The sequence below is a fragment of the Diadema antillarum genome, unplaced genomic scaffold (assembly GCF_040938485.1).
Source record: "Diadema antillarum isolate AM-2024a unplaced genomic scaffold, OU_Dant_1.0 seq00001438_RagTag, whole genome shotgun sequence".
In the NCBI taxonomy this organism is placed as follows: Eukaryota; Metazoa; Echinodermata; class Echinoidea; order Diadematoida; family Diadematidae; genus Diadema; species Diadema antillarum.
The window spans coordinates 1250132-1265855 of NW_027272188.1; the positions used below are offsets into that span (position 1 = coordinate 1250132).

Below are 15724 nucleotides of genomic sequence, written 5' to 3' on the forward strand. Positions count from 1 at the left end.
ATACTGAGGGCTGATTTGTGTGTGTGTGTGTGTGTGTGTGTGTCCCAAATGAAATATAGTACAACATGCGTATACTATCTTGAAGTAGGTCTTGGTTTTGAAGTTAAGTCGGAACGTACATTTCAGAATTTTCATTTTTTAGTACCTTTGCGAGTAACTATATTTTATTGCTATAAACATACATGTTGTAATAAACAAAAGTTGATCTAAAGGTCAGTGTAATTATGAAAACCCTGCTTGATACATGTCATGACCAAGGAGTGGTGGATACCTACAAGTACAATTGTAATGTATGCATGCATTACCATAATGTACATTGTCTTTTTTGGATCACATACTTTTTTTTTGTGGTCTGTTTTGGATCACATACTTCTGTGATATTCAAAGCTTGTGCATTCTCTGAACTATAAAATACATGTAGTGGCAAATCAAGTTTGTGTGTGTATTTGCGTGTTTAGGCATCTTTATCAGCATTAATCAGTGTTTTGCAAAAAAAAAAATATGTAAAATTACACTTTGTGTTAATAGCAGGTTTGCATGGTTATAACTGTTTGAGTTACTGTGTAACCAACTATCAAAGCATTCTGAACCAATTTTTTTTTTTGTCTTGAAAGTATAGATCTTTATTGCTAATACTAGCTGATGATAAATGTACTTTGACCAATCAAATTAGAATTTTGTCAGGTGCGCATCATACAGGATGTAAATCTAAAGTAGGTTTCAGGATACCTGAAATACAACATACTGATAAAATTGCTCCTTGACATCCGGGGGCAATCTAGTACAATGTATGTAAAACTCATGTTTATTTATGCACTTCTTCCTTATCCACGTTTTCCTCACTTCTGCACAATTGCAGGGTGAGGGAGCAAGCAAAATGTTGTTCTACAAATTGTATGCAGTGCTGGAGATAAAAAGAATTGAGGTCAAAAGTCGCTGTTGAGATGTGTGATATGGCATGCGAAGTTTTCTTGTCCGTGATAAGAGGAAGAAGTATATAAAGCGTGAATTTTTGAATGCTTTTTTTTTTTAAAGACCAGCCCACACCCCTGTGGATGTCACAGAAGAAGTGCTCATAACTTGAGCTATGGGAAAAAGTTCCTTTATGAGCTTACACTTACTCTCTACCACCCAGTAGATACATACTATGTCTGCATTATTCCCAACCATGTGTACTTTCCACAAATTTTTACAGCCAAGTTTGGCGTGCCTGTGCAAATTTTCGAAAAACTGAAAGAATTAGGGAGATGCATTATATGCGTTATTGCAAAAGTAAAGAAGATATATAATGCATAGATGACATAAAGTAAAATAAATTCTAAGATAAAGAACACCATGGCAATTGCATGAGCAGTGGTAGTGTTTAGAAATTCTGGAAGCTCAGTGACCGGTGTAATGGTATATATTTTGGTTGTGAATACTGCAATGTCTAGATACTTTGTATAGTAAAATCATTTGAGAAGCTTTCAATTCCAAGTTACACCATGACAGAGTTCTCTTAAAGACTACACCCCACCACACCACGAGATGCAGAATTCGGTCATATCCAAACTCACAGAGATGTTATTTTTACTTGGGGTTCACAAAGAGGAAAAGCCTCACAAGTGATTGGATAGGAATTCAGTTGCATACAAAAATGTATATATTAAAGCTGATGTACATTATATTCAACAAAATGACATGAATACTGCAAATGTTGATAGATCAGATTTGTGACACTGCAGATCTATGCATTCTCATGTGCCAGACAGAGAGATAGATACTGTATACGCCGAATATTTTGCGAGGTTTTTATTTTCGTGAATTTCGCGAGTAGGCTGCTATTTGAGAAATTAAAAACATGCGAAAATATTGACTCTTATGCCGATATGAATGTGACGTATGCGTATACATACATTTCTGCGTTCAGTACAGGACTCCACGATTGCAAATTAAACCACTCGCGAAATTGTCGGGAAGTCCCGATTTGCGAAAATTTAGACTTGTGAAATGTATGGCGTAGTAGATAGATAGACAGACAGATAAATAGATAGAGATACATGTAAATAGATAGATAGATAGATAGAGGGAGAGAGAAGAGGATAGTGCCACCTCAGCCAGTTGTACACAGGCCTGTATATGATTGTATGATTCATAACATGTGTGTCATGCAATGTTGTCAGTTTGGTGAGGTGAAAACATGCATATTAGCCAGAAATTGATCGCAAAATTGAATTTCCCTTTGACACAGTTTGAAATCAAATTTGCACAAACAGACTAGACATTGACTAGATATACAGACACAACAGAATGTAAACTGGAATGCATCCAGTATGTTGAAGACTGTTTGAACGAAGTAAACTATCTGTTTCAGTTCCTAATATTAATAAGCTTTAATTCAATTTTATTTGGCTTGTGATTGATATTGTAGTGATTGAATTCCATCTTCGGGAGTGGCTCAAGTTAAATGTGTAGGCTTTGGTTGTATTTCAACCTTTAAGGTCTGTGGAGATTGAGAAATGTAGTGAGTTATACAGTAGCTGATCAGCCAGTTTTCATCATGACAAATCTATTTGTGTTTAATAATCATTGACCGTTACATGACAATTTCAATAAAGAATGATTCAAATGGAAGTTTCTTTGCTCTGAAATACCATGGATGTAAAGAGAAAGTTATTGTTTTTAAAATCGTGCAGGTCATTATCACAGAGTGCTCATTTCATTCATTTGTTTTTCAATTCATTTATAATTTTTGTGGTAATTTCAATTATCCTATTTCTAAAGGAGTTTCTTAAAGTAAGAAGGTAAATGTGTACTAGAGATTCTGCAAGTAAACTCTCTAGAGTACAGTGTAGGTAATTGCAGGCAACGGAAATGTGTGTGTGTTTTCAACCATGTTGACAGGGAAACGGGCATCTCGTAATCTTGTTATCTTGTGAATCCTTCTTGAATATCTGTACATCACACAGAGAAACAGTGAACAGGACAATAGGCCTATATATATATTTTTTGCAGCAACAATTGTCATTCTTTTTTACTCACTGAAAAGGAATTGTTATGTGAATTTTTTTTTCTGTTAAAAGCTAATTGCCATTCTTGTCTCAGTCTGGATGGCACACATCCTACCAGACATTTTGTTTTGTTTTGTTTTGTTTGTTTTGTTTTGTTTTGTTAATGAGAGTAGAGCGTACAAAGAGGACATCAAACTCTGTGATACTTTGTTTGCCGGTGATTCTAAATCAACCTGTCAAATTTCTTTTGATTGTTTTTCTACAGAAAAGCTGCTGAGTTCAACAGGAAGGGAGCTTCGCAGGGCACTCTTTTCTCTTAAGCAGCTTTTCCAGGTGAGTTTCACTGCTTTCATTCATCCTGAATTTGTGCATGTGCAAGTACCTTTATGAACTGCATTTTTATAAGTTCATGATCATGACGTGAGGAATGGAAAAGTAAGATCTAATATATCCTATTGAAACTATTAATCAAATTTATTATATGATCTGTTCTGATAAAATATACCAATAGAAACTCACATGCAAAGTCATTGAAATATCAAACAAATTTTTATACAGGACTTCCATAAAAAACAACAACAAAAACATTGATTTGTTGAACACAGTCTTTAACAAGCATCAAAGAGTGATTTTTATAAATTCATGATTGTGACGTGAGGAATATAAAAGTATAAAGATCTAATATATCCTATTGAAACCATTAATCAAATTTATTATATGATCTGTTCTGATAAAATATACCAATAGAAACTCACATGCAAAGTCATTGAAATATCAAACAAATTTGTATACAGAACTTCCATAAAAAAAAACATTGATTTGTTGAGCACAGTCTTTAACAAGCATCAAAGAGTGATGGGTGGAAATTCCCTTCAAAGAAGGATGTCGTTAGTATCATGTGTCATTCAACTTCAACTTTGTGCTGTAGTTTGTGGCTCACTGTCTCTTTGTTGTGCCTGATAAGCTCACACCGCGTCTGGATTTTTATATAGATCCAAGCTTGTCTTCCTGACATAAAAGAGGGCAGTATGAATATCCACATTTCCTGTGTTCACTTCAGGCATCAGCAGGGGGAATAGTTTTGTTTTCTTCGTACAAAAGCCGGTGGGTGAGAATGGTGCTGAGTTTTCTTTGGATATGTCATTTTTTTAGATGTTTTTAAAAAAGAGAAAGAAAGAAAGATATCGTAGAAAGCTAGGAAGGGGAAAATTAGGACTCTTAAAGCCAGTTAGCCGGTTGGGACCTGCTCCAAGGGGAATAGGAAATTCCTCTAATGCTACACTGCAGCGCTGGGTGACATTGGCCCAAATATTGGAAGCGGAGAAGGGAAATGTTGCCGAGGGACATCCAGTACGGATGCCTTTATATAAATGACCACATCTCAGGCAGAGAAATATCTGATCACCATCGGAGATTACAGACAGATTGACGTTGAACTCCAAGCCATAAAAAGGCAAGACTTGGCTCAGTTACTGTGAAGTTAAGAGGTGGTCAGTCTATTTTGGTCTTGCTCGATGCTGGGTGTTGGAAGTTCTGGACAGGGGTCAGGATGGATACATGAAAGATCAAGGGCTCGACCTCGGCTCTGAAAGATGGGCAAAAGGTCTTAAAAAGGAAATGTGATGCTGGCCTGCCTGCACTTGTGCTGGGACCAGATTAAATGCACTTTGATATGAAGAGAACCGCAGAAAAATGACAGAACAAGTGAATTTGACTGCAACAATCATTGTCCAAATAATAAAATCCATTTTCGTCTCAATCTTTTAAATCATGATTATGTTGAAAGCCTAATTCCTTAAGGTTTTTTGAGCTTCTCTGACGTGAGATGGTACGAAACTACAAAATTAAGTCCATTATGTTACGTCTACCATATTGTGGTGAGGCCCTCCTATGAAAATGGGATAAAAGTTTAGAGAGATTGACTCTGTAATTGTAAGCTGTGCAATAGTGTCTCATCAAATCTAATGTTCGTGAATGTGATGGAATGCACCTGTACTTTGAGGGAATGCAAGAGAAGCAAATTTCTGCAGGGGTGATCTATAAATGACAATTCCGCAGTCTGGACAGGTCTGTGAATACCACAAGGGAGAGTTATCATTTTGTGTTGTTTTTCTGCTCAAATCAATATGTGATCAGCAAAGGTACCTGACGATTCATTGAAAGAATTACTAGTATAAAGCAAAGCTCTTGTCACGAGCGAAGAAGGTGTTGTGTCAAAGTAGGAAATAATACGATTGTTTAGAGTGGAGGTACATTTGGGGTACGGAAAGGTGTTAAAGGTGAGATGAATATGAAGATATTCCATGTAACACAAATGAGGAGATGCTCCATGCACCCATCTGTATGCTAATAGAATGAACACATGTATTGGGCAATTAGAGCCTCAAAACATGTGGACATGCACTGCTGTTCTTTCTCTGAAATTAAGGTCAACCACTTTTTTTTTTTGCGGTTTATTACTGAGGTCGTTTGACCACACCCAGACATACAACTGTACAAGTGACAATCCTGTTGTGTTATTGCATGTGAACTTGGCTGCCTTTGGCGTCATGTTCTGGTTGGGCCACATGGGTGCTCAGGTGTTTGATTGCTTTCAAAATGGAATTGTTTCCCCCTGGGCGCAGAGAAATCGCTTGGATGAATTCCATCAATGAGAGGAGCGAAAACACGACAGGTCAGGCAGAAGATTCTCGCACCGCAGGGAGTGGGACTCCAGCAAGTCTGTCGTCAAGAGAGAGAGAGAGAGATAAAGAGACAGTCTACCCGGTATATTGTGGCATGCGTCTCATCAGAGATATATATTCATATATATCTGTAAAACTGAGAGGGATGGTTGAGGAAGATTCATGGTTCCAATGATCGATTTGAATGAATACGCAGCAGACAGATGGTCAGACAGACAGACAGTCAGACAGCTACATGTAGCCAGACTGAGTGGGTAGCTCATGTTTAGTGATTGGCTTGACTGGAATTGTTTAACCACGTATCAAACTCACTGTTCAATAGTGTGCAAGATGATGAGTGAATAATATTAGTGAGTGAGATTTTTTTTTTAACAGAACAATGACAAAAGAAATTTGTTTTGGTTTGTAGTCAGAATACAGGTAAAGATGTAGAAGTTTTAATTTGTGCATACTCATCTGCAAAAACTTTTATAATGTGACTTAGAATAACAAACACATTTCATTATAGTTACTGGGTGTGTTTTGTATTACAACTACATGTATGAGAATATTGTATAAGCTGTCATTTTCGCATACAGATATTTTTGCGAATGAAGAGGTAACAGACATTTTTGCAAATTGACACAAACACTATCATAAATGCACTACAGTCACGATCCAACAGTGATTCCTGAAATTTGCGAAAAATTTAACCCTTATGATGAATGTAGTTATACAGTAACCTTTCCTGAAAGACAGGTTAAGTTAGAGGCCCATATGTTCATAGTACTAATGAGCATTAATTTCTCTCTATCTCTTGGCTGATTCACTTCATGATGAGGACTCATCATGGATATTGAAAATAGTTCTTCACTGCTAATTAGTGACTGATAGAAACAACTCAAAATGACTGAGGACCAGTAAGTCTCCTTTGACACCAGATCAGATGATATATATCCACACTTCATTGTCTGATAGTTCACAGTCTGATTGTGAATTCAATTCAATTCAATTCAAGTCAATTCATTTTTATTCGTCCAATAAAAAGCATTACAGGAAACTCATCGTGGGATTTTCACATATAAATGTCAAAGCATAACAAATACAATATATACATAAAAAAGAACAACACGGAATAGCACTTGACAAATAAATAAATAACCGGACATGTATGCAAAATTAAACTTAAAAGAACAATTGTATAAAAACGTTGCATAAAAACGGACTCCATTGGCATGATGTTAAAAACTTTAAAAAGCTTCCCTGTTGTTACTTCCCAATATCAGCCCCCCGTCAGCCCGTAATAAACTGAAACCCAAACCAACTCGCACTGAAATACAACACAGCAAACAAATCAACACATACAGAAACGATATCAGTGATTATATCATCCTATCATATAAATTTCTTTCTAAGTCCACCAATATTGCACAAAGTCATTTCCCAGATTCTGAAATATAAAAATGTTAACAAATATAATCATTATAGTTGTACGTCAACTTGCCAGGAAAAAAAAAGAAGTATATATAAAGGGAGGATCAGCGGTAGAGAGAAGAAAGAAAGAAAAAGAATAAGAAAGGAAAGGAAGCATATATAACAGTTCATGAATAACATATATCAAATATCATTAGCTATGGCATCATAAATCCAAAACTGTAAAATCCCAAGATGAAGTGATGATGATAATAACTAGTCTGTGCCAATGACTAAAATAAGAAAAGGAAAAAAAAAGAAAAGAAAAAAAAAAGTTGAGGGTGATGATGATAATAATGGTAATAAAATCATAACATCTCCGTGAGTGATTCTGTCTATTTCTTGTTTATCCCCAGTAGATGCATGATCGCTCTGGCAGAAATATTGTTTCCTGATTTTGTCATGGTGATGCTCACAACATTACGTCAAAAATATACATCAAAATCAGCTGTCAGACGTCGATAGGTTGTTGAACTTCATTTCAATATGAAGTGACAAGTGCCATCCGGAAGATATGTCCTTTCTAATGCTTCATGCATGAATACTGACATTTGTCATTGGATTGGAGACTAAACTGGCTTTCTTTTGCCAGTGAGAAATCTAGATCAGGAATGTAACAGAAAAAACAATGCATTCCGAAGTTAAGCGTTCCGTTCTAGACTTCGGAAGCAGATCAGTGATTGGGTAGATTTGTCGCTGACATACTTTGTAGGTCAGCCTCCCCCTATCTGCCAGAGATGGGCATTCTCTGCTGTCATCCCCCATCAAGCCAGCTGCCATTTCACTCACCATTTTCAGCCTGCCATATTCAGGCTTAGTATGATCAAACATTTTCGTGTATTTCCATCTGGTTCTAGTCTTTGTGAAATCTTTTAAATCAGAAGCAGAAGTACTGCATCATCTTGCTGTCCCAACTGTGCCTTACAACCAAAGCTTTCGTGGATCTTCATCTTTATCTCATTACAGAGTGGAGATGGGATTAATTGCCATAGAAATAATATATTCAGGAAATCAATTTTGTTGCATTCATAATCATAAAAGTGATTGACCTTTTCTACCAAGAGAACAAACATATCAACAAGTTGGTAATTCTTGCCCTTTTTTAATCAGGTGTAGAGAATAGTTTGTGATCTTTGATTCCTCAATTATCAGCCTGTATCTACATTGAGGATCACCAATCTTGCATCGTCATTGTGTGGACTACTCGCAAATGAAACATTAACTGATTTAAATTGACTTATTAGGCAGATATCATGAATTGGCAAGTGGCAATGGCATAATGAAACAAATTTATAATATATCCCCATATATACAAGGGTAGGTGAGTTTTATTTATTTTTTTAATGAGACATGATGGTTTGTCTTACTCTTGTGACATTGTATCCATGGAGTGCATACCATTGTATTGAAGTGACCCACTGCCCTGGGTCAGCAGGAGAGTTATTTGGGTTCCTGTGTTATTACTTTTTACTTCAGTATCAATTAAGCATCACATGGCCCACAGCTGGCCATCTATAATGAAAACTAGTCTATGGAACAGACAGATGTTTGTGTATATTACCAATTCATTTTATGTCATGTGTTGCTTCTTCATGATAAACCCGAGGAGAACCAGTTTATAATGAAACCGAAACCCTCAGAGGTTATTCAGTCTGAACGACTTTCCGTGCATGAAAGACAGAAATTATTTGACACACCTTTCCATGTATAGCCCCCTCCCTTTTCACACATAATACACTTGATGCAGCAAGGGATTCACTATAAATGGAAATACATGAAGGCCTACCTTACGTAAATGTATGTGCATCCCAATTAATTCTGATATTTCATGTAAGTACATATTCATTTTTGTTTTTAATAATCTCTTTGGTGTAGTCATTTGTAGACTGATATATGTTGACTGAATAAGCAGGACTGAGTGGCTTCATGTTTGAATTGGTAAAATACTTGCAACATTCCTGTTCTTACTTCGAAATGTGCAGAAGTGTTTCAAATTCAAAATCTCAAATTTCAAATTAATAAGGATATTACAAGGGGATATAAACCAACTCTTTTTATGAAGTCTAAAAGGGGGAGGATGGGAGCCACTTGTGATGAAAACTATGTGATGAGATGACACCATGGAGGACTGAGTTATGCCACCAGGAGCTGGCATCTGCATCATCCTCATCTCAACCCGCTCCTGGCTGCACTTGACTCTCCCTCGCTCCTTGTGCCAACCAAATTTCTTAGAAATCTAGGTCCTATTGGCCTTGGCTCTACCAGGGGGATCAGTGTTCAGATAGTCTTCATCAAGATGTTTTTATTTATTTTTTAACATTTCCCAGAAGTTGGGGATTAAGGTGCACTTTTGGCAATGCTCACTGAATTTGATTAGCCTATGAAGTAACAGTTGCAAGTCTTGGTGAAGATATTTCGGGAAAACCTGAAACTTTCATGGACAGATATATATCATTATTGTTCTCTGAAAGGATATGTATCAAACTGTTGTTCTCTGAAAGGACGAACACATCTTTAGTCTATTTGATAGTAGGTAGATATAGGCCTACTATATTATTAAACTGTTGTTCTCGGAAAGGGTATATATGATTGAACTGTTGTTCTCCAAACGGACAACCACATCTGTAGTCTATTATTCATAAAAAACGTATGTATACTCAGTATAGCTAGAACATGTACATCAGTACCGGTGTTTACAGAGCAGAACTTATGGAGCTCAAGTGCCAAATTGTATATAAAGATACATGTATGATCTGTTTTTATCAAAATATGTATCCTTTCAGGGGCTATCACAGGTGAAATATGGCTGTTTTTTATATATATCTGTATATGCTAGCTGTACACAAATTTGATTTCCAGGGTATTGGTACACTTTATCACAATAAGCCAGGTCTATCTGTCCATCTAAATAACTACCATGGTGCCCTTCTGGTTTGTGATAAGAGTAATATAGTTCTTTTCATTTTCCTCCAATGGATTTAATCCTTTGAATCTGAGCTTAATTACTATATCATATTTGATGTGCTGTATGTCAACTTTTCCACTGCCTTTAAATGGTGATTTCATTCAGTACTGATGAGAAAGTGTCTGGTTTCTGTCAAATGATTTGAAAAACAGAAAGAGAGAGTTTGAAGAAAACAAAACCATTAGTACACCTGACAGAATGTCAATTGAGAAGATCCACAGAGTTAAATACCTATGATGATAAGTTTTCTGTTTTCCTGGTTGGGATGCATCAGCAGTGATATTTCAGGCTGCCTTGAATGAGGCTAAGGCAGTCATCTACCATGTCTGCAATGCAAGGAGTTGCGCAAGGAGCAATGGTCTTCTTCTGTAAATGTCATCAGCTGAGATATGGATGTCAGTTTGAGAAGAGACAGGTATACAGTTCAGCATGTTAAGTCATTGACACCCACTCCTAGCCATATCACAGAGCATTCCAGCACGAGACCCAGATTCATTCTCCTCTTTAGAATGTTCCTGTGCATCATGCCATCATGGAATATACAAAAGACCTGCAGTACATTGTATGTAGGCCTACATGTGATCTGTTCCACGTTTTGTTTGGGATGTGCTTGTCAATTCGGTCATCTCATAATGAATTAGACAGCTAAGTGAAAATGAAATAACTTAAAACATTCAAACAATTTTCATAGAAGGGAATAGGGTTTTACAAATATGCAGCTTTTATCATGTTAATAGAGTTTTCCTTTGTAAGCAACACTGGAGTTGCCTTTTTGTTGTTGTTTTGGTGGTGGTAATTTTGTGAAAGAGATTAAATGCCATATACAGTGATTTTAATCAAGTGTGCATATCTGTCTTAATATACCAATAGTAATTATCCTACTTTTGTTTAGTCACGCCAACACACACACACACACACACAAATTGCTTAATCCTACTTCCATCCCACGTTGTAAGCCGTTGCCCAAGGAAATCTGATCTAGATCCTGTTTACATAGTCCACAGAGGTTTTTTAAGCCCTTTTTACACTTGTGTTTCTTAACCCCGGACTTTCTCTGACCCAGGACTATCGGTAGTCCCGTACCTATTTTTTCAGCTTTTTACACTCGCCAATAAGTCCCGTACTAAGCTCTTTTCCGGGACTAAGGAGAAAATTGACCTTTTTACACTCGTATTTCTTAGTCCCATACTTTCCAAACCACATGAATATTCATGATAACGCTGTGCACTGTACACGCACGCACCGGCAGCACTTGATTACCTCGTTTCTGATTGGTCAGTGGGGGGTCGGACTTCGTCCCGTCGCTTAGCCCCGGATTATTTTTTCGTTCTGTTTACACTCGCTTGCTTGGCACCGCAATTGCGTTGCTAACCCTGCTATTTTGCAGGGCCAGATAGTACGGTACTATCGGTGGGACTAGCCCACTTTAGCAAAAACAAGTGTAAACAGAAAGTGGGCTAAGGAAAGTCCGGTACCAACGGTGGGACTAAGGCCCCCCCTTAGCCCCACCATTGGTACGAGACTAACCAAAAATTTGCAAGTGTAAAAAGCCCTTTAGAATCTCAGTGGGAAAGAGCTACATGTAATGTCATGAGAACAGAGTTGCCTGGCAATCAAGTAATTTTGTTCAGAAAACAGCATTGTGTACAGTGCAAGGGCAGTTCTATCTTGGGTGATCACGAAACAGGGTGTGATTCTAGATCTTTAGAGGATTTCTTTCTTCATTTACCAGTCAAGACACATCTGTCTGACCACAGCCCAAGGAGAATGACCATTACCTACTATTTGTAGGGTCTTGGTACACAAAGGTGCAGCTGTGAATGTCTGTCATGCTAAAGTAGGAGCACACCAAGGAAAACAAAACAACTTCCTCATTGCTCAAATACCACATGCCTTTGACTGCAGACACTAAGGAGTGGGCAGGACCAGAAAGAAAAGAGAATGAGTATCATTTTAGATGCACCCTCTTTCTTTTTCTCTTCTAATCTGATTAGTCACCAAATCCCAGCAACAATAGAACATGATTGCCCAACTGTTTTTGTCCTAGCAAGGGAATTCTTTTAAAAACGATGTTAAAAAGTCAAGCTTTTTTGTCTATGTGTGTAGAGGGCAAGAACCCCGGGAACCAGCAGTAATGATAATCTGATCTGCCTGTTCCAGCTACATGAAGCCATGTGGTTATTATTAATCTCAAAATATCTGATATTATTTTTACATGTATCATATATTAGTATCATTTTTCACTACTTGCCATTGTGAGAAAGCTGTAGACGACTCCCCAGAAGTCATAAAATAGTTAAGAAATATGCAGGTAATTTTAATAGTTTGGATGCTTTTAAAAAAGTAGATGGGAATAAAAATTGTGAACAGTTTTTGTGGCAAATTCATTTTTATGACTTTTTGTGAGTCATAGTCATGAAATTAATGGGATGGTGTAGTATTGGTTGAGATGAGGATTCAGCTTTTAACCTTTTTTGCACAATACTCTGTGTTAAAGAGCATTTAAGAGGAATTCAGAGTTTATTTGATGAAAATCAGTTTTGAAATGGCTGGGATATCGCTTTGTTTATGATATATTTTTTCTATTTTTTCTCTTAAAAAGTCACGATACTTCTTTTTCATTCCAACAATGTAGTTTTCAGTCGTTAAACTAACCACTTGTGAAATATACTGGTGAAATAAATGCTGCATATAGTATAAACTTTTAATTTTGCAGTGGTGATGAAAATGTGATAGTTCATTACAGACACATTGCTGCTTAAAAATGGTAGCATACTGGCCTCTTGACAGGGCAGAGATGTAATCCCGGAAATAGTGAAGATCTTCATTATTTGTTTTGTTGATTCTTGGGGGAAATCACCAGAATAGATATGATGCAACTATCCAAGTTCATCTGAGACAAGCTTTGATACTGTAAATCATGTCTTACCACATGACTTTGCATTCCTAGGCTGATAGAAACAAGTTATATCACCCCAATCTTACAGTCAAAACAACAGGCTGACAAATAGAGATGTCATTTTCAGCGAATGTCTGTGTGTGCACAATAGGTGAGGTTTATTTTTAAAGTTGGGCAAATACCAGTAACCTTGCACTATTTGTCCAGTTGGAATTCCATACCTCTGGAGCTCAGAGCAGCCCTACCAGTGGGACGAAGGGGATATATGTGGTGATGACAGCATATTTCATAAATCAGTATTGTTGGTAGATGACAGAGAATAGTGGGTCTTTTAATAGTACTGTTTTGTGTGTGCAATGCATCACAATCATAGTATGTATAGTAATTAATTGTAGTATGTATCACAGTATGTATAGTTATAATTGTAATACAATTGTAATAATTGTACTCAGGTATGTTTATTTCATACGTTTGTGAACTCAAGTGGAAATAAATTGTGCTAGCACCGCAATTGCGGTGCCAAGCAAGTGAGTGTAAACAGAACAAAAAAATAATCCGGGGCTAAGCGATGGAGACGAAGTCCGACCCCCACTGACCAATCAGAAACAAGGTAATCAAGTGCTGCCGGTGCGTGTGTGTACGTGTACAGTGCACAGCGTAATCATGAATATTCATGTGGTTTGGAAAGTCCGGGGCTAAGAAATACGAGTGTAAAAAGGTCAGTTTTCTCGTAATAGCCCCGGACAAGAGATAGTACGGGACTAATTGGCCAGTGTAAAAAGCTGAAAAAATTGGTACAGGACTAGCGATAGTCCTGGGTCAGAGAAAGTCTGGGGTTAAGAAACACAAGTGTAAAAAGGGCTTTAGAGACTTTCTAGGAATATACAGGGCTTTTTACACTTGTGTTTCTTAACCCCGGACTTTCTCTGACCCAGGACTATCGTTAGTCCCGTACCAATTTTTTCAGCTTTTTACACTGGCCAATTAGTCCCGTACTATCTCTTGTCCGGGGCTAAGGAGAAAACTGACCTTTTTACACTCGTATTTCTTAGCCCCGGACTTTCCAAACCACATGAATATTCATGATTACGCTGTGCACTGTACATGTACACGCACGCACCGGCAGCACTTGATTACCTCGTTTCTGATTGGTCAGTGGAGGTCGGACTTCGTCTCCGTCGCTTAGCCCCGGATTATTTTTTCGTTCTGTTTACACTCACTTGCTTGGCACCACAATTGCGGTGCTAGCACCGCAATTGCGGTGCTAACCCCTGCTATTTTGCAGGGCCAGATAGTACCGTACTATCGGTGGGGCTAGCCCACTTTGGCAAAAACGAGTGTAAACAGAAAGTGGGCTAAGGATAGTCCCGTACCAACGGTGGGGCTAAGGCCCCCCCTTAGCCCCACCGTTGGTCCGGGGCTAAGCAAAAATTTACAAGTGTAAAAAGCCCTTACATGTAGTCACAATGACTAGAATCAAGACTAGACCATGTTTAGTTTAGCTAACGTTTTCACAGATTTCTTTCTTCTGCTCAGTAGGAGAAAGTTGTTTAAATTTGCTTTGCTTCTTTACTGCCAGAAATGTGACCTTTAAAAAATATGTGTATACACCATTAATCAAATATACTGTTGACAGCCTGAAACAGCTACTTCTTACAATGAACTTTGCTTTATTTGAACGGCTGTGCACATATAGCAGGTTCTTTGCAGTGTTGACACTTGAGGTTCTTTTCAGGTCAATGAGCATGAAACATCAATTTCACATTGAATCACAGTTATATATATGGGTGCATGGGACTACTTCAGATAATAATGCTGAATATACACTTGGGGAAACTAGAGGGCTTTTTACACTTGTGTTTCTTAACCCTGGACTTCTCTGACCCAGGACTATCGTTAGTCCCGTACCAATTTTTTCAGCTTTTTACACTGGCCAATTAGTCCCGTACTATCTCTTGTCCGGGGCTAAGGAGAAAACTGACCTTTTTACACTCGTATTTCTTAGCCCCGGACTTTCCAAACCACATAAATATTCATAATTACGCTGTGCACTGTACACGTACACGCACGCACCGGCAGCACTTGATTACCTCGTTTCTGATTGGTCAGTGAGGGTCGGACTTCGTCTCCGTCGCTTGGCCCAGGATTATTTTTTTCGTTCTGTTTACACTCACTTGCTTGGCACCGCAATTGCGGTGCTAACTCCTGCTATTTTGCAGGGCCAGATAGTACCGTACTATCGGTGGGGCTAGCCCACTTTGGCAAAAACGAGTGTAAACAGAACAACTAAATGTAAGTCTCAGCACATGCACATTGAAGTGAGCATTTAGGGCGTTACCTTGCACTTTTAATGTTTTCAGTGAGATGCAAGGTGTGATTCTGTCCTTTGGTAAAAACAAAATATGATGAAATACCACAGCGGGTTTGAAAGGGTCACAGGTTGGCAGTTAAAGTGTTCTATACAATATAGTGTGGTTTGTATTTCCCTGTTTTAAAGATCAAACCACATCCATGGATAGTGGGCATAAGAAAGCTCATGATATTTGCAAGTAATGTTTCAAAAGTTGCATTGTGTACACAGAACACCATATAAAGCAACATGAATGTCTACACAATACTCTGAAAGAGACACACAAAAAAGCAAACACCCAGAATATTATGAGTAAGAAGATCTCTACTGAGGTAAGAAACAAGATGTTTTATTATGTATGTATGTTCCTCCTTGCTACTGAAT

The 15724-nt window shown here is 37.7% G+C and overlaps 1 protein-coding gene across 1 annotated transcript in view; it reads left to right on the top strand.

Annotated features, from left to right (window-relative positions):
* The window catches only part of LOC139709485 (uncharacterized), a 175074-nt gene that overhangs the window by 43263 nt on the left and 116087 nt on the right, over positions 1–15724 (top strand). Inside the window, exon 4 of the mRNA XM_071621445.1 lies at positions 3256–3323. Within this exon, the coding sequence (XP_071477546.1) occupies positions 3256–3323 (68 nt within the window). The remainder of the gene's footprint in view (positions 1–3255; positions 3324–15724) is intronic.